The 21,388-nt window shown below is 37.3% G+C and overlaps 2 protein-coding genes and 2 pseudogenes across 9 annotated transcripts; 1 reads left to right on the top strand and 3 right to left on the bottom strand.

The window, feature by feature from the left end:
* Nucleotides 1-216: 216 nt before the first annotated feature.
* Nucleotides 217-4,231, bottom strand: LOC110658326 (cell number regulator 6). The gene is made up of 4 exons (XM_021815883.2): nucleotides 3,835-4,231; nucleotides 3,474-3,588; nucleotides 1,748-2,013; nucleotides 217-610 (listed from the first exon to the last, which is right to left on the bottom strand). The coding sequence occupies exons 1-4, from the start codon at nucleotides 3,940-3,942 to the stop codon at nucleotides 392-394; spliced, it is 708 nt and encodes a 235-aa protein (XP_021671575.1). The 5' UTR covers nucleotides 3,943-4,231; the 3' UTR covers nucleotides 217-391.
* Nucleotides 4,232-4,632: 401 nt separating this feature from the next.
* Nucleotides 4,633-5,665, bottom strand: LOC131177294 (peroxisomal membrane protein 11B-like; annotated as a pseudogene).
* A 2,472-nt stretch (nucleotides 5,666-8,137) lies between these two features.
* On the top strand, nucleotides 8,138-12,448 carry LOC131177292 (uncharacterized). 8 transcript variants are annotated; one of them, XR_009146871.1, is made up of 9 exons: nucleotides 8,138-8,308; nucleotides 8,528-8,656; nucleotides 8,760-8,799; nucleotides 9,555-9,630; nucleotides 9,725-9,925; nucleotides 10,228-10,434; nucleotides 10,519-10,923; nucleotides 11,018-11,074; nucleotides 12,067-12,448. XR_009146871.1 is itself a non-coding variant. In XM_058142257.1 (8 exons), exons 1-7 carry the CDS (start codon nucleotides 8,266-8,268, stop codon nucleotides 10,879-10,881), a joined length of 1,059 nt encoding a protein of 352 aa, XP_057998240.1. In that variant the 5' UTR covers nucleotides 8,138-8,265; the 3' UTR covers nucleotides 10,882-10,923; nucleotides 11,018-11,305. The 8 variants fall into 8 exon arrangements, 2 of the variants coding, with proteins under 2 accessions (XP_057998240.1, XP_057998239.1); XR_009146870.1 differs by lacking the exon at nucleotides 12,067-12,448 and adding an exon at nucleotides 11,794-11,971; XR_009146869.1 differs by lacking the exon at nucleotides 12,067-12,448 and adding an exon at nucleotides 11,246-11,305.
* Nucleotides 12,449-13,902: 1,454 nt separating this feature from the next.
* On the bottom strand, nucleotides 13,903-18,035 carry LOC131177295 (conserved oligomeric Golgi complex subunit 7-like; annotated as a pseudogene).
* Between the last annotated feature and the right edge of the window lie 3,353 nt (nucleotides 18,036-21,388).

The following is a 21,388-nucleotide window of genomic DNA, read 5'->3' as shown; positions in this document are numbered from 1 at the left end:
AGCATCCTGTACGAATCTGAGTTGCTGTAGACCAAAACGAGAAGCAAAGTCCACAATAATACAAGTAGCGATTATCTGCTTTAAATTTAACAACATAAACAGAGCAACCCAAGGCTGATGTTACATACAAAATGCAATCATGCGTATACAAATGAAAACTAGATAGCAGCTACGACATATGGTTAATATAACATCACGGTAGTGAAGGACCAAAAATGGGAACACATCGATACTCGTTAAAAGTAAACTTCTCTCTATACAAAAAGTATCGTCAACGTTAAAAGATTCATCATTCATCATTCTTGTATAAAGATATTGTCCTACAGCTAAAAGGAAAACATTTTCCAAATGAAAATTGCTTATTTGTCGACTACTGTGTGTAACCATGGATTCACAAAGCCTGCATCTCTAGGCTGGTGCCCTTTTCAGTGGAGGGTTCAGTATCCCGGTTCTCGGTAGCAGAGCTCATCTCTTGAACAGGGGGAGGATTGACAATGGCCATTGGCATGACAAAGTTATCTGAAAGGCGGCCCTTCATCTCCCTGTGTTCCTGGCACAAAGCACACCAGTGCATGCAACAGTGCACCAAGCATGGATCACACGGTGAGTTCTGCAGTCCACAATAGAACAGGTTAGTAAATTGCAAGCCCAACAATTTATACTCAGATTTCCTTCAAAGGACTAGACTTTTATTGGGTCTCCTTTAATGAACAAATACAACATCATGCCAAACTAGTAGCAGCCAAATAGGCATAGGCTAGCTTTATAAGTCAGTTGAACCTATGATCAAACCTTGTTAGGGACAGAATCCCATTATGTAATCCAACCATTTGGAAAACATTCCACCCCCTGATGTAGAACAAGGATCCAATACTGCATCAGCATCACCCCTCCCCCAATATATATATATATATATATATATATATAGAGAGAGAGAGAGAGAGAGAGAGAGAGAGAGAGAGAGAGAGAGAAAGGAAAAAAAGAAAGGTCTTGATTCACTAATTATCCGATATCCTGTGAGCACATAATGCATTGCCAGTCTAGTTAAATATTAACGGAAGCAAGTAAGCCATAATAACCACCAGGTTATAAAAATGCAATTAATACAAAATTTATCAAATGCAATATGAGGAATGGCAAATGAGTATTACCAGATTTGTGTCTTTTTATTGAACAGGCTGTTTATGCAGCCAATATGGCTGTGAAAGTAACATCAACTCAACTAAGTCTTTATTCCAAAAATTTGGCGTTGGCTATATGGATTCTCTTTTTCCACTCCATCACAACAATTTAAATCACATCATGCTAATTAATGGCAAACTATAAATTGCAGCAGGATCTCAACCACATTAGCATATTTGCAAGACTTTTGCTTTGCTATGGCATAACTAATATGACACCAATCTATTATTAAAGAAAAAAACCATAACATTTTGCACTGTCTTCCTCTCATTTGGTCTCTCCCACATCCTTGGGTGGTATCAGCAGGCAGATAGACTGGTATGCATGGAAGTTCTTTAAAGTGCTTACCTCTAGCACAAAACTCTATCCTTCTCCTTACCTCCAAAACTCCCATATTTAACAACTCTCAAACAACCTCGTGCTTCTATAAAATATGCAACGAAGCATTAAGCACTAATCTTCTGTGCATCTATGGATCTACAAATGTAGAACTAATATTCTTTTACACCTGCAGGAGCATTTTGCCAACATAAAAATGAACTATTTAGAGAAAAGTCAGGCTTACCTTCAGGTGATATTTCCTCTGTAGTGATTGCCGAACAAGACCAGTGTATATGCCACACATCCACCAAGCAAAAAGCAAACCCTCGCAAATTAGAAATGATGTCCTTGGGTCAACACCATGGAAGATTGCTGTTGCTGCTGCCAGTGCCATTCCACCTTCAACACAAATGGCATGACAAATGCATGGTCTAGTCCAAGGGGTATCATCTCTCAAGCTTTCAACATTTCTTCCAAATAGAACACAAGGACAAAATAGTCCTGCCCAGCCTGTGGAGTAGTGAAATCAGGAAATTGTAAAATTGATCACAGTTTGTGTGGATGACCAATTACAGCTTAGAAAATTGGACCTGGACAAACTTGTCAAAAGAACAAAGAAACAAAAGAGAGCCAACCACATAGAAGAGGACAATAGAATGTCATCCATTCTGAGGAAGAGTTAAAAATTTGACCACCTTTCTGCATCTCATCAAGAAAAGAAATAAAGTGCGAATTCTAAAATTGTGTGCTCTATCGTAATCAGGCAGCACTACCACAAGGAACAACAATAATAATTAGAACAAGAAAATGTTAAAACCGGCATACAAAAATAAGGTACACACACGATCACACAATCACACAATATATAAAGAAGAGAAGAATAATAGACACAAGATTTACGTTATCCGACCATAAGGTCTATATCTATGGGGCAAGACAAGAGAAAAACTTCCAATATAGTGAAAAAAAGCACAATACAATCACTCAGAATTCTCAAATTCTAATCCCAATGTGTTTTCCAAATTTATCAAAATATTATCACACTATTTCTTGCAAGCCTATCAGACTGTGTCCTCTACATCCTCTACTACCACTACATACCTCAAAAAATATTCTAATCGGGTTGCAACTAGGAATGGCAATGGGGCGGGTCAAGAGCAGGGATCGATCCTCCCATCCCCGCCCCACAAGAGTTCGGGGTCTGGGAGGGGCAGGTTTCCCCACGGGGAATTTTCTTGTTATTTTTTTCATTTTAATTTATTAATATATAATATAAATTTATTTATTAAAAAATAAAATATAATTAGAAATGCTAGTTGTATATATTATTTTAATAATATATTTATATATTTTTTTAAAATTATAATATTTAAATGTATAAATATATATAAAAATAAATGATTTTTAATAAAAAAATTAATATATTAATGTAACAGCTGAGTTACAGGAATTCAAGGTGGGGAGAAGGTCTTTTCATCTCCACCCCGTAAAATCGGGGTTGGGGCGTAGTCAGGTAAAATTGATCGGGTTTGGAGACTTTTGCCATCAATAGTTGCAACACAAACTTTCGGGTCAGATATAACAAATAGGGAACACCATGTACTTACGGCTAACGAAGCAATACCTACAAAAGTTAGCATTAACCAAACACCCCAGACGGTTATAAGATGGTTATAAAATACCGTATTGCATAGTCTTTCAATGTATAAAAGATATAATAAATAATCCAATTACTTTAATCATTCTGGACTACAACACGTGTACTTTACAAAGGAAAAAAGATCATGAAGAGTAACAAAATCATTCATATGGTTTTTTCATATTTTCCACATGTCTGTCTATATTTTGTAATTTCCTTCCTTGATTCTCTATTTAATAATACAGATCTTTCTCAACATAGTTTAAATTTCGCATTGTGTGTGGTCTAATTTTATCATCTTACAACATTTATAATCAGTAGATCAACTTACAACTTTCAGTATCTTCAGTACAGCCAAAAATCCCAGTCGTCCAAGGTTCATCTGCAGGAGGCTCAAAGTTTTCGGGCAAAGGCTGCCCACATTCATTGCACTTGCGAACAGCCAACTGCCAAAGGGATATTTCATACATTACAAAAGTCAATTTTACACGGTTTGGGCCACAAAACTGAAATCCTACACAGAATATATAAATCGAATTTGATTCAAGTCAACTGGACTCCCAGAAAATCAGGCATGGTATCGCAAGTGCAAATCAGAAACATTGAAGTCTTATCACAGTGAAAACGTTAAAAATTAAATCTCAAAGTCTTGAAACAAAAAGGGTACAACAGAGAGGGAGAGAGATTGAAACCTGAGGAACTTCGATGGGCTGATTGAGTTCGCCAGGCTTAATGTCCTCTACAGCCGTTTGCTCTTTTGTCAACTTCACATATCGTGAGTTCGCGCTTGCCTCTGCCATCTGATCTCACCAACCCAAGATAAAAACCCCAGAACAATAAGGCAAATGCGAGAAAATTCTAACCTTGGGCTTCAATCCGGTGAGATATGACTGTGTAAATCAGGCAAATCTGCGGAAGCTGTCTCCAAATTAAGAGAGACAGAAGCGAAATATCTGGACCTTCAGATCCTCGAACATCGAAAGGCTTGCAAGGAAATTACAAGGTCAACTTCAACTCTTATGATCTGTAGTCCATGCGGTTTCCTCAAACACGCGAACCAAGCAAGTCGCAACGCAACTCGCAAGGCGTTTGAGGCTTCAAGCCTAGTGATTGGATCATCCGTTATGGGCCTTGGCTCATGGGATGGGTCCATTGTAATGTAATTCCACGTCATTGGACGAATAAATGTTCGCCACCTCAATGGTGTGACGAAAGTTGAAATTTCTGCTCGTTATTATTTCTTTCCTTATGCTATTATTCAACATTTTTTCCCCACAATTGTTGTTGAATTTCCACTTAAATACCTAATCATCAATTAAAATAATCGATGCCGCCCTAAAGGAAAAATTTAAATAACTTGGGTTGGGCTTTATAGACAATTTCCTTCAAGAGGTTGCTGAACTTTGTTATTTATGTGAATTTTGAATTATTCAAACTATAATATATATCAAGGAAACAAAAAGAATATTATTGGGGAAAAACTAGACATATAATATACTAAAAATAAAATAGCTCAACCTTTGGAGTTGATTCATTGTACAATCATTATGAATTTATGATCATGTATCATTTCAAGACAGGCTATATTGCTCAGTTTCCGTTGCAACGAAGTCAATGAAATACTTCCATTTTCATTTTCATGGGCTCAACGTTTGATTGCTGCTTTTGTTAGGATTTTATCTACGAGGGCCAATTTCTATACCAACCAGCCCATGCAGAAATGAACCCACTAATACCAAGGGCAACTGCATGGTTGCAAAATGGGTTGGGCGCAATATCCACCAGTGCAATAATCAAGTCTGCAATATTAGCGGCAATGGCCATTAGCCTCGTTACCCTGTCTGCTCGAATCCTTCGTCTATTGTCTTTCACTTCATTGGAATCTTCTTTGGAAGAAACAAGCAGCTTTCTCTCTGATCTTATTCCCTCTCTGATAATAATAAAATCAGCTATTATGAAAAATATATAGCCAAAAGATTCACCAAATGCTGAGACGAAGCTCATCTTTCTTGCTAATTTTGCATCCAAAGTTCCAATTCTTGATAACCAAAGAAAGCGACCATTCCTCCTGCATTAGAACAGCTAGGAATTTAAAAGTTGGGGTTGAGCCAGGGTTCCTTCTCAGGGCATTGAAGCCAGTGAGAAACCTGCCAGTTCTAAAGGCTTTCCTACTAAGGCCCGAGGCAACTTCCCATTGCTTGAATCTCTGTGGAATATCTGGGTGAGTAGCTTCTACATGCCAGTGAACGAGCTTGGACACATACTGGAAAGTCTTGACAAGCTTGTCTATGACATCTCTCTTTGCCAAAAAGACAACCAACTTGTCCACTGTGCCGGTCATGGCGTAGAAGCGAGAGGTTAATGGCTGATGTTACTTGGTATCGATGATGATGTTGAGGAACAGTTCATTTGGCTTTGTGCAGAGTTTGAGTACTTCCTAAACTAAAGAGGAGAGCCACATGTGGGTGCTCGTTCTCTTTGGATAATTCTGTAAGCTGAACGTGTGGTTGGACCATGTTTTGCTCCTTGTTACCCCTAGTTGAGAGTTGATTGATATTTAATTCTATATTTAACTTTAAAATAAAAATAGAAATATTATAATATAATATAATAATAATTTTTATTATAATATTTAATTTATTTATAATGATAATAGTAAATGAGTGGTAATCATGTGGTTGATTAATGAAGTAGACTTACCTACATGAGTTTAGGCTCAAATAGATATAGTCAAAGTGTCACGATCCGATTTCACGGATCAGACCGGCACTAAGACTTGAGTTAGTATAAAGTCTTTAAAATTTGTAGTAAGTTTTATTATCCCTAAACTCATAATCAGTATCAAAATCAAGGCTTGACATATAAATAAAATAAAATATTATAAATTTATTTGAGTCAACTCAATTCAATAACTATCAGAAAACTAAAACTATGAGAGTCCAACTTATAAACCACTTAATCTCCATTAATTAATATAATATATAAATATAATACTGTCAAAGTGGAGTTCTAATAGTTAAATAAATAAATAAATAAATAAATAAATACTATAAAAAAAAAACTATTAACTAAGAAATATCACAACTTGCGGAGAAAAAAAATACAAATTAGACCTGAAAATAAATTTGTTATCCCTGCAACCTGAGAAGAAAAATATTTGAATAGTAATGAGTATTCGACTCAAAAAGTTTAGATATTGATTACATATGTAATTTCTATAACTAACTACAATTAGTGTAATATTATCATGAAATGCACATCCAACACATGTAATAAATAATTCACTCAATATTCGCACTATAAGATAATTTAGAGCTACTCATGCACCCAATTTGTCACATCAATACATAAATATGGGAGTTGATCCCTTATATAGCTCTTTCAATCCAAATCCTGCCAGCTAGCTCAACTCAAGCCAGATTTTCACTTAAATCCAATTACAGGGCCAGCGATATCAACTTAAAGCCGTGCCTCATCCTGACTTTCCATATCCACAAGGACTATGTTCTAGCAATACCAACTCAAGCTAAGACTACCCGTTCAATCCATATCCATATATACTATATATAAATAATAAACCCAGCTCCAAATTATCCTTAGGGCGACCATCACAAATAAATAATAATAATTAAATATGCAACAACAAAAAAAATCTCTAATATATTAATTATTTATGTGCATAATTAAATATTTATAAAATGCATGGGCATGCAAGATATATAAATAAATATTAAAATTACAAAAATAATCAATATCTAACTCATGAACTAGTCGACCTGATTATAGCTAGTCCGGTTAGAGAGAAAAAATGTTAGCCAGCACCAATCACCTATACAAATATAATGATCTTTATCGATTTATTGACAAAATTAATCAATTAATTTAATTAAATAAGCATAAATAATTTATAAGGTCTTGCCGAAATTTCAGTAGAATCTTTCTTATAATCGAACCTAACCCCCTGCAACAAAAAATGCAACAATAACAACACACAGGGCTATAGGCCCACAACAATAATTATAATACCCATATAGGGCATACAAGAAACCTAATATAGGTCCAAACGTCTAGTCTCAAATTTGAGTGCCTAAATACTCTATAGTCTAAATAATTATTTTAAACACTTCAAAAATCATAAAAATATTCCCGGGAGTCCTGTATATCGTCCTCATATTATTTAAATTCATTTTACTTTATTACACTCAATCAGGAATATTTTACAAATTTTATCAACTAGCTCAACCAAGGCAAAAACTACACAACTTTAAGTTTGGGATTACCTTTACAAATTCTACTATGTGGAACGTATCCGAAACATTTGAAAATGTTGAAAATGACTATAATATTGATTATGTTCTGGGATGAACAGCCAGACATCCAGATCAGGTTGGAAACTCAGTTTCGAGGGTCGAAGAGCTATCACCAATCCAATCGCACCTAAATAAAATTTATAAATTATTTATAATTATCATATAATTATATTTAATGTATGAACATAAAAAAAAAAAACTCAAAAATCTCATCGAGCAATCTAAATAGTTTGATGATCCTTTTTTCAAATGGTGTTTGATTGGAGTAAGGTCGGTCCCATCTCAAATGTTTCATCGCTTTGAGTTCAATAGTGATCTCATATCGCCAATCCGACAATCGAATCTCTCTCCTTGCCTGCATCGAAAACAACCACCAAATCCAGTGTAGTTGGTCCCATCTGAAAAATCTCCTCCCCAGAGTCTATATGACTTTCCAAATATAATACTTAATTAATTTATAGATAATAAATGTTTTATATTACCATTAAAACCGTTATTAATAAGGCATATATTTAAATATATTAATTAAAAATATTAAAAATTAGTTTAAATTATATTTTATATATTTTAATTACAAATACGTGTCTTTGGCACGTGCCACAGATTTGATTGTTCTGAGCCGATAGAAATCATCAAGCCAAGCTCCTCCTACTAGCCTTACCGTCTCTCTCCCTGCTATTGGGATAACCAAACCCTACCCCCCACCAAAATCTCCCAGTCCTCAAACCCTAGCTTATACTCTATCAATTTCTATCATAGCCACTGCTTCTTCTCTTCATAACCTCATTTATCTCAAAGCTTCCATTGTCAGACATGGACCTCCAGCGAGCTATGCTAGACGAACTCATGGGTTCTGGTATTTTCCGCAATCTCTCTCTCTCTCTCTCTCTCTCTCTCTCTCTCTCTCGACACACTGAGATTGTTGGCTGCTCAAAGTTTCTTGATTTAGAATTCCTAATTATCAGGGTCTGCAGTTTAATCTATTTACTTTTTATAGGTTGTTCTTGCTGGTGATATATAATCGTATTTCCTTTTTAATTGAATCTTAACAATTTTTGAATTCTGATTTTATCAGATCGTAATTTGACGGAGGAAGAGAAGAAAGAGTACAAGGAAATTACGTGGGATTCTAAGGAGGTCTGTCCATACTATATGGCTCGATTTTGTCCACATGACCTCTTTGTTAACACCAAAAGTGATCTAGGTGCGTTCTATTGTTGTTTCCTTCAGATTTACTTATTTATATCCCATGTTTAGAGATTTGAAGGTTTCATTAGTTACTTTTTGTTGTCTCGTTTCTGTGACAGGGCCATGTGATAGGATTCATGATCCAAAGTTGAAAGAAAGGTATGAGCTCCTTGTTTTGTCATGAAATTGTTAGTGTTTGTTGTCTTGTTACAGAGTCCATGCTTGATGTGGTCACTTTGCCTTCAATCAATACTGGGATAGTGTTTGCATTATTGTTGTGAGCTTGGGAAACGCTATATGTTCTATCTGCAAATGTTGAGTTTCCTTTGCCATCTCTTTAGGAAAACTTTGTTCTCTCTTGATATACATCGGATGGTTATTGACACAACTGTTTATTGCATTAAATATTTCTATTAAATTAGCTTCCTCTTGATATTGGTAATTTTTGGGTCTACTTGAAATGTTGAATTTGTTTATTCTTATCAAATTAGTTGTTTAGCATGTGTAACGAAGGATGGAACTCTAATTTGTGTTGCATCATCCTATGTGTGCTAAGATGTTGATGTTTGTTCTGGGCAAGTGATCTAAAGATGCTGACAATATTATTTCAAGAAGGGGTGAATCATTTTTTGAGTCACAAATTTTTTAAATGTCTTGTCATTTTCTTACTTCATATTCTTTTTTATTGTATTGCATGGTGCTGTTTGTTTTTGTGGCAATGATAATATGAAAAGACATGTTTGAACATAGATCATGTCTTCTAAGCATCGGATCCATCATGTGACATCTATATTATAGGAATGATTTTCTGCTTGTGCTATGTTTCGCTGTGTCTCTGAGTCTGGACATATGATATTCTCCTACTATATAATTCAATCCTGTTTAATGGGTGTTTGATTAATTTCTGACTCTAGCTTTGAGAGTTCCCCAAGACACGACAGATATCTGCCCAAATTTGAAGCTGAACTTGCTCAGCGTTGTGAGAAATTGGTAGCTTCTATACTTCATTGTTTTTTGATTGTTTGTTATGGTTGACCTTCAGTAAATTCTTTTTCTGTTATAATTCCTTTTTCTTTCTTTTTAGGTCATGGATTTGGATAGAAGAGTTAGGCGTGGAAGAGAACGCCTTGCTCAAGGGGAGGAACCAATACCACCTCCTCCACTGTCAGCTGGAAAGTCTGAACAGTTATCTGTGGTGGAGGAGAAAATAAAGAACCTGCTGGTGCAAGTGGAATCCCTTGGTGAAGCTGGGAAGGTGGATGAAGCTCAAGCACTTATGAAAAAGGTGTTGCTATTTTAACTTTATCTAGCAACATCCAACACCTTCTCCCTGATCTGGAAAAACAAAATATTATGAAATAATTTAAAAGAAAAGCCAACTTAATTAGTTTATGGGAACTCACTCATTAGAAGTACTTTGAACTTTAAGTGACATTTCGCAGTTAAGATTATCTGGGTTCCTCCTTATTTGTTCTTTAATGTGTTTGAATAGATTATTTTCCAAAGTAAAAAAGTTTCCAGAAATTTAGTGTTGTCATTTTGTCAAGCATGATTGGTTAAATTGTAACTTTTGGAGTTTCTTTACAGGTGGATGAACTCAATTCTGAGAAGGCCTTGATTCAATCCCAGAGCGATAAATTATTGATGGTTCCGCAGGAGAAAAAGATGGCCTTGTGTGAGATTTGTGGTTCTTTTCTAGTAGCAAATGATGCTGCTGAGAGGACTCAGTCTCATGTCTTAGGGAAGCAGCACATAGGTTATGGCATGGTCCGAGATTTCATCACAGAGTACAAGGTGAGTTACATTTCCAAGAGTGAATTGCAGTTTGGGATTTGATTGTTCTTGCACTTCACAGAGAATGAAGAATACATTTTACAGGCAGCTAAGGAGAAGGCAAGGGAAGAGGAGAGACTAGCTAGGGAGAAGGAAGCTGAAGAACGAAGGAAGCAGAGGGAGAAGGAATATGAGAAGAGGAGGAGGAGTGATTCTAATGATAGGGACCGTTATCATGATAGAGATCGAGACAGGGAGAGGGACCGCAATCGCGAACGTGAACGGGATCATGAAAGGTCACGAGAGTGGAATGGTAGAGGTAGTGGGGATGGAGGAAAGGGGACAGAGTGGAGGTCCAGGAATGGAAGAGAGAGCGGCAGGGATAGGTACCGTGACCGGAGTAGGTCACGGTCCCCTGTTAGACATGGTCACAGGAGATCACCTAAAAGTCCAGCTCACCAATATTAAATGGATTGGTAGATAGATATCAGAGCTTTTAAATTACATGAGGTAGACTTTCAATCTTGAAGTTTTATGAGCTTGTGTTTTTGGAATCTTAAGTTTAATCAGCATCATGGGTAAAATTTTTCTTGCTATCTCACAGCTTTGTTGAGACTATACCTCCCTTTCATCAATATTAATAGAGGAGAAAAGGGTTGAGGTAGGTATGACTTGTTATTGTTATAAGTCCTTTATATTCATCTTAGGCTTTGGCTGAATTGAATTTCTTTTAAGCGATTGCCTTTAGAACATTGTTTTCAGAGTCTAGTGTCCCTCTCCTTGTATTGGGGTTATTGATGGATATCCTGTTCTCTTGTATTTAAGAGGACAGAACCAAATTATATGCTTGAATGACACTGCTGCTGATAGGGACGATGGTTTTGTGTCACAATTTTGAGGTAACACATAATTCTTATTTCTATCATGGCCACAATGGTAGACTTACCCTCCTTATTATGGATTTAATTTTTCTCAATTCAGTCGATGTAATATTGTTTGCAACTGCTGCTTTCTCCGCTGAACAGTAAAGAAAGTCTAGAATTCCAAAATCTATCGGGATTAACCATGTACAGCTTAAAATTATTTGACAGGGTGGCAATGCTTGATAAAATTATTTTACCAGGTGACCATCTGCTTGATCTTCATGATATGATTTCAATGTAACTTGTTATCATGTTGGCAATCTACAAGGTAGGGATGCTCATTGTTCCTTCTTCTAGTGCCTTTACCATTATTTGGTGGGAACTTGAACCATTGGGATGGTGCATGGGTTATGCACATGAGCTGCAGTTGAGGCCAATGGTCATTGCGTTTTTTAGGGTAATAAATGTAAAAGCTCCACACTCATCTTCATGCAGAAATGGGTTTCCTTTTTTACAGAGTAGGTTATTTTTGGAGTCAAACTTTCAAAACCAGTGTCAGACAATTGTAGGTAACTACACTCTTCTTTGTAGAGTAATTTTCATAGCATCTTAGCCTCTTAAAAGCATCATTGCTTTAATAATGTTTTGACACTTGTTTGAAAATCTACTTCAGCGGACTGGGATGCAAGGTTAAACTGCATTGCAAAACCTGTTAACTTGCGATTTTGTGGGTGCCTGGAGGTAATTTGAACATGTTTATGATATGTCGAATGGTATGTTTCTATTCTAGTTTGCAGGAAAGACATGAAATCTGGTGAACCCTGGTGGCAATATTTGCCGCAGTTAAGTGCATCCCTAGGGAATGATTTGTTCAGGGGAAAATATTTTCTAATTGAAAGATAGAGAACTGAGATGTAATGCCTCAAAGAAACCATTTGTAAGAGCAACTTGCGACTGGCATTAATTTTCCACTAGCGCCAGGACTATACGTTTTTTGGCAGTTCTTTTAATGGTGCAATTTTCTCAATTGAAGGTAAAACTACCAAAAATGTCTTCGATTGGTTTATGGTTGTTACTAATTTAACCATGCTTGGCATTTGTCATTTTATGTAATGTGATCATGAGGGAAATTTATGATCGTATGCATGTGGGCCTGTGATTTCTGTAGTGAAGTGACTTAGGCTTTGAGCTGGTTTGTGTGCCTGAGGATGCTTGGATTACGGAGATCCAATGGACATAGGGTAGTGGTATGACAAAGCTGAAAAAAAAAGTGTGCGCGTCAACTGTCAATCAGGATATTATTGTGAAGGTCATCGAAATGGTATCCTCAATGGGGACGGAAAGTGGTTGGTCATCTTCGTTTGTCTTAAAACTATTTGTCATTATTAAAGTAAATGTATGTTATCCTTGAGTTGATATTAATTTTTCTGTGTCTCCTTCACACTCTCGCACTAATCAAGTGAAGGAGCTATCTTATTACGCCCTGTTTTCTCCTATACGCGGAAAAGCATAACCATCCAGCTAACATCTTCTTCACCCCCGTGCTCCCAACCTCTTCCTATCTTCATTTGTTCCCTTTCCCCTTCCTGTTCCTTCGTAATTCCAACCAAATACTGCATGGATAGTTTATATATATATATATTCTGCCGGAATGCCAATTTAATTCAAATCAAGCAGAGTGGAGAGTACATGACTAGAACTAAGGCATATTCAGAACTCCGAACAAATTGATTTCTAGTTTATTTTATACGCTCAGTGTCTACAAAGCTTGAGGAAGAATGTAAACCATAGTAAGCAACTTGAAATAGGTGGGAGTGAAGCAACTGGGGTTGAAAGCAGACTAGATGAGACCGTTGTTGGAACCTAACGGGTGGTGGGAAACAAAGAAGCCTTGTTCATTTCTAGGTAGATTTGATTAAACTTTTATTATCATTTGCGGATTAGTGCTCTAAGTCACTTTGATGTTAAAGAATAGTGGGTGGTAATGAGGCTATTTTGAATGTTGAGTAGCTGGGTCTAAAACACTTGAAGATCTGGTCTTCCTTTACCAAGCGCAAACACCTCAATAGAGAGGATAAAAGGGAACCAGCAAAAGATAGGAAAAGTTCCTCATTGAAATTGACAAAAACATAGAAAGAATTTAAAGAAACTAGAGGATGAAGGAAAAGGAAGAAAGATGAAGAGGGAGCAAAGAACCAAGGAAGCTACGCTAAAAAAGAACAAGGAGATGAGCAGGGAGGAGGAAGCGACAACGCCTCCCTGGATCCAGATCTGTTTTGAAAGTGTTTTTCCAGAGAGTGTGTAGAAAGAGAGAAAGAGTTTTATAGCAAAACAATAAATTGAAATGAGAGCATAACTTCTAATGATTTGGAAAAATAAATTGAAAAGTGCAAGTTAATAAGGACCTTTTTACGCTCATTTTCCAACCCAAGGCAAAGCGAGAAGATGTGAAGTACAGTACCTGTGGGAAGCAAACCTGGAGCCAACAAGCACAATACCATCACACTTTCCCTACGATTTTGCTAAGCATTAATTACTGAATTTCTTAGCAGATTGTTATTGTGAACTTAGTCCATTTTAAGGTTTAGAGATAAAATGCATAAATAAAAAAGAAAGTGCAGGACTATTAAAGTAAAATATACTTTTAATATAAAAAAAAAAAACAAAAAGAGCACATTTTTTTTATAAGTAACGTTCTTGTGTAATTCTAATCTAAACTAATACGCGGAATTTTACACACAAGATTTGCTGTGGGAAGATCAAGCTGGTTCCCTGCATCCGATTTCACAAGATGTTTCAGCTGCTCTCTCGGGTTTGAGAGGCATGTGTGGAATGTTGCAAGGATAGGAGGAATCGGCATTGATAGAGCAGAAAGTACATTACTCAAGTACTCGATATCAACAGACAGCTGCTGTGCTCCACGATCAGTTATGTGCTGAATACCCCGCAACTGCTACATGTAAAGAGCAGTAGCACCCTCTGCAACCTAAAACACAAAGAAACAATTTCCCAAGTCAAATAGGCTGTGTTTACTCATTTTCAATAATAGAAATTAAGATACTTAATCGTCATGATGTTTTTCAAGTGACATGAATCCATAGCTTTAAAGGGAGAATATCAACAATGTAAAGGTTTATAATCTGACGCTGGGCACATGTTTATGAACCAAAAGGCATTTATATCAAAATTATAAAGGCATTTATATCAAAATTATGTTATCATAAAAAATTTTAGAGAGGCTGTCTGCTGATATGATATCTGAAAGATTACCAAGCTACATTAATAACGTTTTTTCCTACTTAATTCATGCACATTTTGCAAGCTTGTTCCTGCTCTTAAGGAAAGCCAACCCTACTACATATTTTAGCCATTTTTCTCATCATCTTTGTATTACAAAACTCAGAAAATTATAGACTTGGTTAGTCTTTCACTAAGCAGCCTGATCTTCTAGACTTTACTGTACATACATTCTCTAGTCAGGATCAATGTGACGTTGGATCCCTGCTAGTCATTCGCAAGCCAACCACTAAAAAAGAAAAATAAAAATAATGCTCAAGTGTGCGTAGTTTGGTTACCTTGAACATCCATTCAGTTGCGAAAAATTGGGCTTCATCATTGTTAACATCACTGTTAGATATGCCCTCCGCAAGAGGCTCCAACTGCTGGGGCAAAGTAAAAAGATATTCACCCACACTTGTTACATAAGATTGTGGGTACGCACTAAAGGTTGGAAGAGGGAATGCACTCTGTTCCTCTATTGAGGACCAAATTGGCAAACGAGACACATCACTGAGGCGTTGCCGTACTTTGGATATGAGCGCATCATATACAAGTTCATTCACAGTGTCAGAAAATGCGGCAACTCTCTGTGATGCTAGTGGAGGTGCATGAAACCGAGGATCTTTGGACTGCAAGACAACATAAAAATATCATTTATCTGAGCATCATTGAAACAGCATAGAAAAAATAAAGGGTCTTTGAAGCCAAAGAAAAAGCATCACGGGCTTGCAAATTTAAATTCAAAGGAGAAACAGAAAATCACTGCAAGGCAGTCACACTTTAAAGGCCACAACCACAGCCCCCCCTGAACTTTCCCAAGAGAGAGAGAGAGGAATACAGGGATACTAAAGTCATGTGCCTGTTCTAAAAGGTTAAATAGTTTCCGAGCCTTCTCAGGAGCATCAACAAGCCTGACAGCTGCCACATCCAAAGCAGCCCTTCCACCCAAGTATGGCTCCTTATTTCCATCATGAGCAGCAATGTGTGACTGGTTTTGGTCCAAACTGGATCCAAACACTGAAAGAGACAAACTTGTGCTCAGTCTAGCCAGAGTGGCTCTTAAGGAAGCTTCAAAGACAGAGGATCTGCTCGTTAGACAATCTGCAACTGTTAATATCTGCAAAGCCCCCTGGACAATAGACCATTCCTCTTCATTTGACATTAAGTCTACTTTGCGTATGTTTTGGCTTCCTTCCTTTTTCTCCAAGATCATGTCCTTCCTTGGATCACTGACATTATCCACCCCACAGACAGCTCTTAGTGATTTAAGGGTTTCTTGCAGGAAAGAAATGTGCTGTAACATGATGTCGTCGAGGGCAAGAATTAGTTCATCTGCCTCAGAGCCACCAGTAATGTTAATGCACCTCTCCACAGCTGCTTCAAGAAGTACAGTAACTTGGGGAATAGATTCTTCCATTCTCCGAACTGTTTCACTTAGTTCAATTCCTTGGGCTCCCACACCATGAGTGACAGGGTCAACCTCAGGAATCTCAGAAGACAGTATGGCCCGTTCCATCCGTCCATACCTACAAAACATTTAATCCCTTTGTCAGCTAGTGGAAAACCAGTATGACTTCTTGGTTTATTGATCAAGAAAGAGAAAAAATAGGTAGATGAGAAATTATATGGGTGATGGAAAGTACGTGACAGGGCTGCATTCTTCGTTATTAAGCTAAATTTTAAGAATTAGAGGCTAAGACAGATTATTACAATTTTACAGTGTTGGGATTCTAAATCCCACATGGGAATATTATAAGTAAATAAAGTGGTTAGATTACAATACTGACTTAGCTAGTCATTTTAAAGTGTAAAGTAATTTAATTATTTATATAAATCCTAATTAAAATGAATTAAATCATAATTTGATCAACACTTTTTTTAAATTTAACATACAAAAAGAAATATGGGGCTTTACGGACCAATGAGAACTAGATAATAGTTTATGCAAGCAAAAGCAGGTGCACAATTGAGCATTTACCAATTTCTTGGTGGAATGAGACAGAACAACCACATTCACATTTCTGTTTCCCATATTTGATGTCACACCAAGCCTGTAAACTATGCAAACAAAGAAAATTGTCGGCCATCACTAAAGAAGGTGCATCACTAATTCTTCTTCAAATTAAACAGATATTTGACTGAGTCTTAACCCCAAATTAAACTCATATTGACTACTGAACAAAAGTTTTAATGACATGCACTCTCTGAGGAATCAATTAATCAAAAGGAAGATCTAATTTTCGTTTACAGTTGGTCACCTCTGTTTAAATGATTCATAAGGAAGGTAAACTGCCTTCATTGTATCCAATAAAACTCGAAGATCAGATTCTGAAAATAGGTGCTGAATATTCCTTGCAAAGCTCCCTGTCTTGTTATGCAATTCAATAAGGGCCTCAAGATGCTTAGTCTGAATCTTGATACCCTTTGGCATATCTCCAGATAAAATATCTAATATGCCTAAGAGAAAGAAGCACAAGGATACAATCATCAAGATTCAATAGATGAAACAACTGTCATTTCCTCAAATTATCTAGAATGTTAAAGGAAAACAGATAACATGAAATTGCAATCATGCAAATGTAAAAGTGAAAGTACAAAAATTACAGCAAATGTTATGTGCTCAATGACACTAGAATTACAACACAAATTAAAAATAACTCATGACCCACCCCCACTAACAGATACTTTTTCACTCTGTTGTGACAGCATTGACAACCATAAGAAACAAAATTAACCAGTCATATGAATGCGCAAAAAAATTTCATGGAAAGCAGATAAATGGAATGGAGAATTTTGCCTAAATCAGCTTTACAAATCATGAAGAGTAACAACCCTAATTTTTAAATTAATTATTTTATGAATAGATATTAATATTTTATTTTATTTAAATTTTAGGAAATTATTTGAAATTTTTCGAATTTTAGAAATCGGGTTCGATTTTTTGAAAATATAAAACTTTGATAATTTTTAAAAATTAATTTAAAGATCACGTGGCAAAGCTAAAAATATATTTGGACTGTACGAATTTTTCTGAGTTTTCTAGAATTTTTTTGAAATTTTTGGGCTCGTTTTCGGTCCCAAGGTAGAGTAAAAATTCAAAATGTTGTATCCTGAATCGGACCAGAGGAATTGAACTGGACAGATCGGACCATTCGAATCGGACCGGTCCATTTCCTTTTCTTCTTCCCTTCGTGTGCGCCCGACACTCTCTCTCTCTCTCTCTCTCTCTCTCTCTCGTTTTCTCTCTCCTCTCTCCTTCTCTCGCTGCCCCACTGCCGCCCCAGCCTTCTCAGCTTATTAGCGCGCCACCCCAGCCTATCCCCCTCGTCGGCCGTCACCTGAGGCGCCCGGAAAACGATCCCGAAGACTCCCCAACGAGCAGGGCGCCGATTCAGTTTCTTGAGCCGATTGCGGCCAATCCGACCACCAATTGGATAGGGTCTTGTACCAAACTTCTTCTACACCTCGAGAGCTTTCCATAGACACTAAGAACACCAAAATCCATCAAGCGGTTTGCCCAATTTTTGTCCGGGAAGTTTTAGCCTATTTCAACTTTTGGGCTAAATTTCTAGCAAACCATGAACCCCCATGAGAAAACCGAGAGTATCAGAGTGCTCTACTCATCGAGAGCTTCGCGGCAATACCAATTTCAAAATTTTCCAACACTGTTTTTCGGTGGGTCCCGCGAAACTTCGTAGTATTTTTCCGAGCACTAAATGAGCTTAGAAAATTTCGTAAAAATTATATACTAACTCCCGTGTTGTGGGCTTCGTGTAGGTACCTTCAATTCACGAAAATTCAATGGTTGCCTAGGTCTATAAATTTCGGGCCAGGCAAACAAGTTGCCGAAAAAGTCTTGGAATTGGGTCAAGATTTTGGCTACCCCACCATTGTTAGACGTCTTGAGTGCATTCCCGGGGTCGAAATCGGCATAGGTAAACCCGAACCTTACTTTTTCTTAATTATCTAGTGCTTGAATTCGATTAAAATCTATAAAATATTCATGGTAGCTTAGAAATTTATAATTCCTTTTACATTAGCTTAGTAATAATGCTAAGGACCGTGGGGCAAAGTTTTAGAATTTTTAGAGTTTATTTGTGTAGTTTTTGCAAAAATGGTTAATTATAAGGACTAAACTGTAATTTTTCACATTGTGATTGTTGACTGTTTGGATGGTCTCAGGAGGGGCTATGTGATGTGATTGAGTTGTGAATGTGTGATTTATAGATATAGAAGTGCATTTTGAGCCATTTTACAGGTTGGTTAGGTCCTAGGTATAGGGGAGACTCTGCCAGATTTTCGGCACAACTTAGAACATCTTTGGTCTTTTCTTAGTTTGTATTGAGTTAAATGTATTAAATAATTGTAATAAAATTGTCAGTAGCGGAATGACCTTCCTCCTCCGCTCAGCCGCCACAGTGACTTCGGTTAAGTCTGTAAGTAAAATATTAATTTTAATTGTAATTTCGATATTATTATATGTTCAAGCATGCCCATGCATCACTTATAAATATGTATCTATGTAATTAAACACTAGGCACGTTTTATATTGCATTCATAATTGTTGAAGTGCCATGGATGTTGTTTGTGGTGATTTGGAGCAGTGTGTGTGCGTAGCGTGCGTGTAGTATGGTATTGGATATGGACAGGAAGGGTAAACACGGCTTGAGAGACACTCGCTGGGACCCAGTCCTTCAAGGTAGACACGGCTTAAGAGACACTCGCTGGGACCCGCATTTGATTTATTAAGCGAAAAGTTCGGCTTGAGAGACACTCGCTAGTAGAGGTTGGATTAAAAGGGTTGTATAGGGGATCAACTCCCATATATGTATTGTTTGACAGTGTTGGGTGTGTGAGTGCTCTAAAATGTCTTTTTGCTGTTATGATATGAAAATTATGACGATGTTGCATTTCACTCCACAGGGTGCATTAGCTTTAGATAGCTATAGAGATTATGGTTAAAATTGATATTTTATTCTTTAAATCGAACGCTTACTCCTGTTCATCTATTTTTCTAGGCTACAGGGGGATTATTTGTTGTGACTAACCTGCTCTTCTTCTTCGCAGGTTCATTAATAGTATTTAATGTATTTTGTATAATTGAGTTAAATTTTAGACTTCGCATGTGTTAGAAGCACTTATTTTTATTTTGGGCCTGTATTATAAAAGTTATGTTGGACCTGTAAAATTATTAACTATATGCATGATGAGATTGGATGAGAGAGCTGAGCTCCCATTTGAGTTATGACATTTTGATTATGTGGAGGGTGAGCTAAGCTCCCCAATTTATTATATATTGTGTTTACAGGTCCGGCGAGTCAAAAACTCCCCGTTAAATGGTCCATTTTATGGCTGGACTCTGTCCGGTTGAATTCTTGAAATTGGGCCCAAATGGACCTTAGAGTTGGGTTGAGGAATAGTTAGGCTTACCACGGGCCTCAGGGGCTTTAGGCTGGCCCAGGTCCTAGTGCCTGTCCAGCCCATAGTTTGGGTCGTGACAAATGTGGTATCAAAACTTAGGCTCCAGATTCATAGGGAATACATGTCTAAAGCGTTGGGAAGAGTCTAATAGAAGTCACATGGGAGAATAGGGTCCACATTCGTCTTGTATTGTCATATTTGCTTCTAGTTTCTGCTTTATATAATAAAGTGTAAATATAAGTCTATAGAGTTGTGTAACATGCCGTTTTGAAATTTTGTGGGACAATGCTGTTGAATTTTAGAAAAATGCGTAGAAGCAGAAGAGCTGCCACTGCACCAGAACCGGATGTGCCTGACGAGGTGTCGGCATAGGATGAGGTGCCTACCCTGAGGAGGCGGGGTAGGAGGCCTAGAGCTACTCAAGTAGAAGAGCAGCTACCACCAGTTCAGGAATAGTCTTTTATGGCTCAGGGTCCCATGGACCCAATGGCAGCTACCTTAGCCGAATTACAAAGAACCATCGATATTATGGCACAGTATATGGTACACCCTCCCCAACAGTAGCAGTCTACCGCACCAAGAGGGGAACCTTACAAACAAATAATTAATTTCAAGAAGTTAATGCCTGGTACTTATGATGTTTAAGATGATGCCTATCGGTTTTGGATTCTGCAAGCAGCGGGAATGGAGTTACACTTGACTGATAGGAGGCTTATAGAGTGTGTGTAGCATGTCATGGGGCCTGTGCCTAGGCAATGGATGAATGACTACATATTACCTTGGATTAAAGGTTTATCTTGGACTCAGTTTGTGGAACTGTTTATCAACAGGTTTGTGCCAAAAAGCTTCAGAGATCAAAAGCAATGGGACTTTGAGGCCTTAAGGCAAATGGCGAATCTGTAGATGAATATGCTATAAATTTCTAGAAGCGGCGGTATGCCCATACGTTATGGCTACGAGAAAGTATGAAGGTAAAGGTTCCTAAAGGGCTGAAGCGGGAGGTATGCAAACCTAGCCATGATGTACGATCCAGTCTTTTGATATGGTAGTTAATCGAGCACAGATTGAGATTAGCTATCGAGGAGATGTGATGGAAGGGCAAAGAAGAATAGAGCAGAGGGTTCTTCAGGTGTTCCCTACACGGGTACCATAGATAGTAGCGGCCAAAGTCATTATAGAGAAGAGGTAGAAGCAACAAAAAGGGTGGTTTTAAACACAAATCTCAAGGATTCATACGAGTGCAGTTCAGCGATGAGTCACAGTTGAGTTATAGCGATTAGGTCTAGTTCGGGATCCTCCTTTGCACCTTGCACCGCAGTGTAGAAGAGGACATTGAGGACCTTGTATGATGGGTTCAAGAGTATGTTTCCGGTGTGGCGGCGGGGTCACTTTGCTAGAGAATGTCTAGTGTT

The sequence above is a fragment of the Hevea brasiliensis genome, unplaced genomic scaffold (genome assembly GCF_030052815.1).
Source record: "Hevea brasiliensis isolate MT/VB/25A 57/8 unplaced genomic scaffold, ASM3005281v1 Scaf395, whole genome shotgun sequence".
Lineage (NCBI taxonomy): Eukaryota > Viridiplantae > Streptophyta > Magnoliopsida > Malpighiales > Euphorbiaceae > Hevea > Hevea brasiliensis.
The sequence above is the reverse complement of the archived record's forward strand: the minus strand, read 5'-3'. Positions and strand labels throughout refer to the sequence as shown.

Excerpts from the sequence above, each read along its gene's own strand:
- LOC110658326 (XM_021815883.2), bottom strand. The coding sequence starts at position 3,942 with ATGGCAGAGGCAAGCGCGAACTCACGATATGTGAAGTTGACAAAAGAG. Across the intron at positions 2,014-3,473 it reads TACTGAAGATACTGAAAGTT|GCTGGGCAGGACTATTTTGT; the intron begins GTAAGTTGATCT and ends ACTACTCCACAG. Across the intron at positions 611-1,747 it reads AGAGGAAATATCACCTGAAG|AACTCACCGTGTGATCCATG; the intron begins GTAAGCCTGACT and ends TGTGGACTGCAG.
- LOC131177292 (XM_058142257.1), top strand. The coding sequence starts at position 8,266 with ATGGACCTCCAGCGAGCTATGCTAGACGAACTCATGGGTTCTG. Across the intron at positions 8,657-8,759 it reads TAACACCAAAAGTGATCTAG|GGCCATGTGATAGGATTCAT; the intron begins GTGCGTTCTATT and ends TTTCTGTGACAG. Across the intron at positions 10,435-10,518 it reads ATTTCATCACAGAGTACAAG|GCAGCTAAGGAGAAGGCAAG; the intron begins GTGAGTTACATT and ends TACATTTTACAG.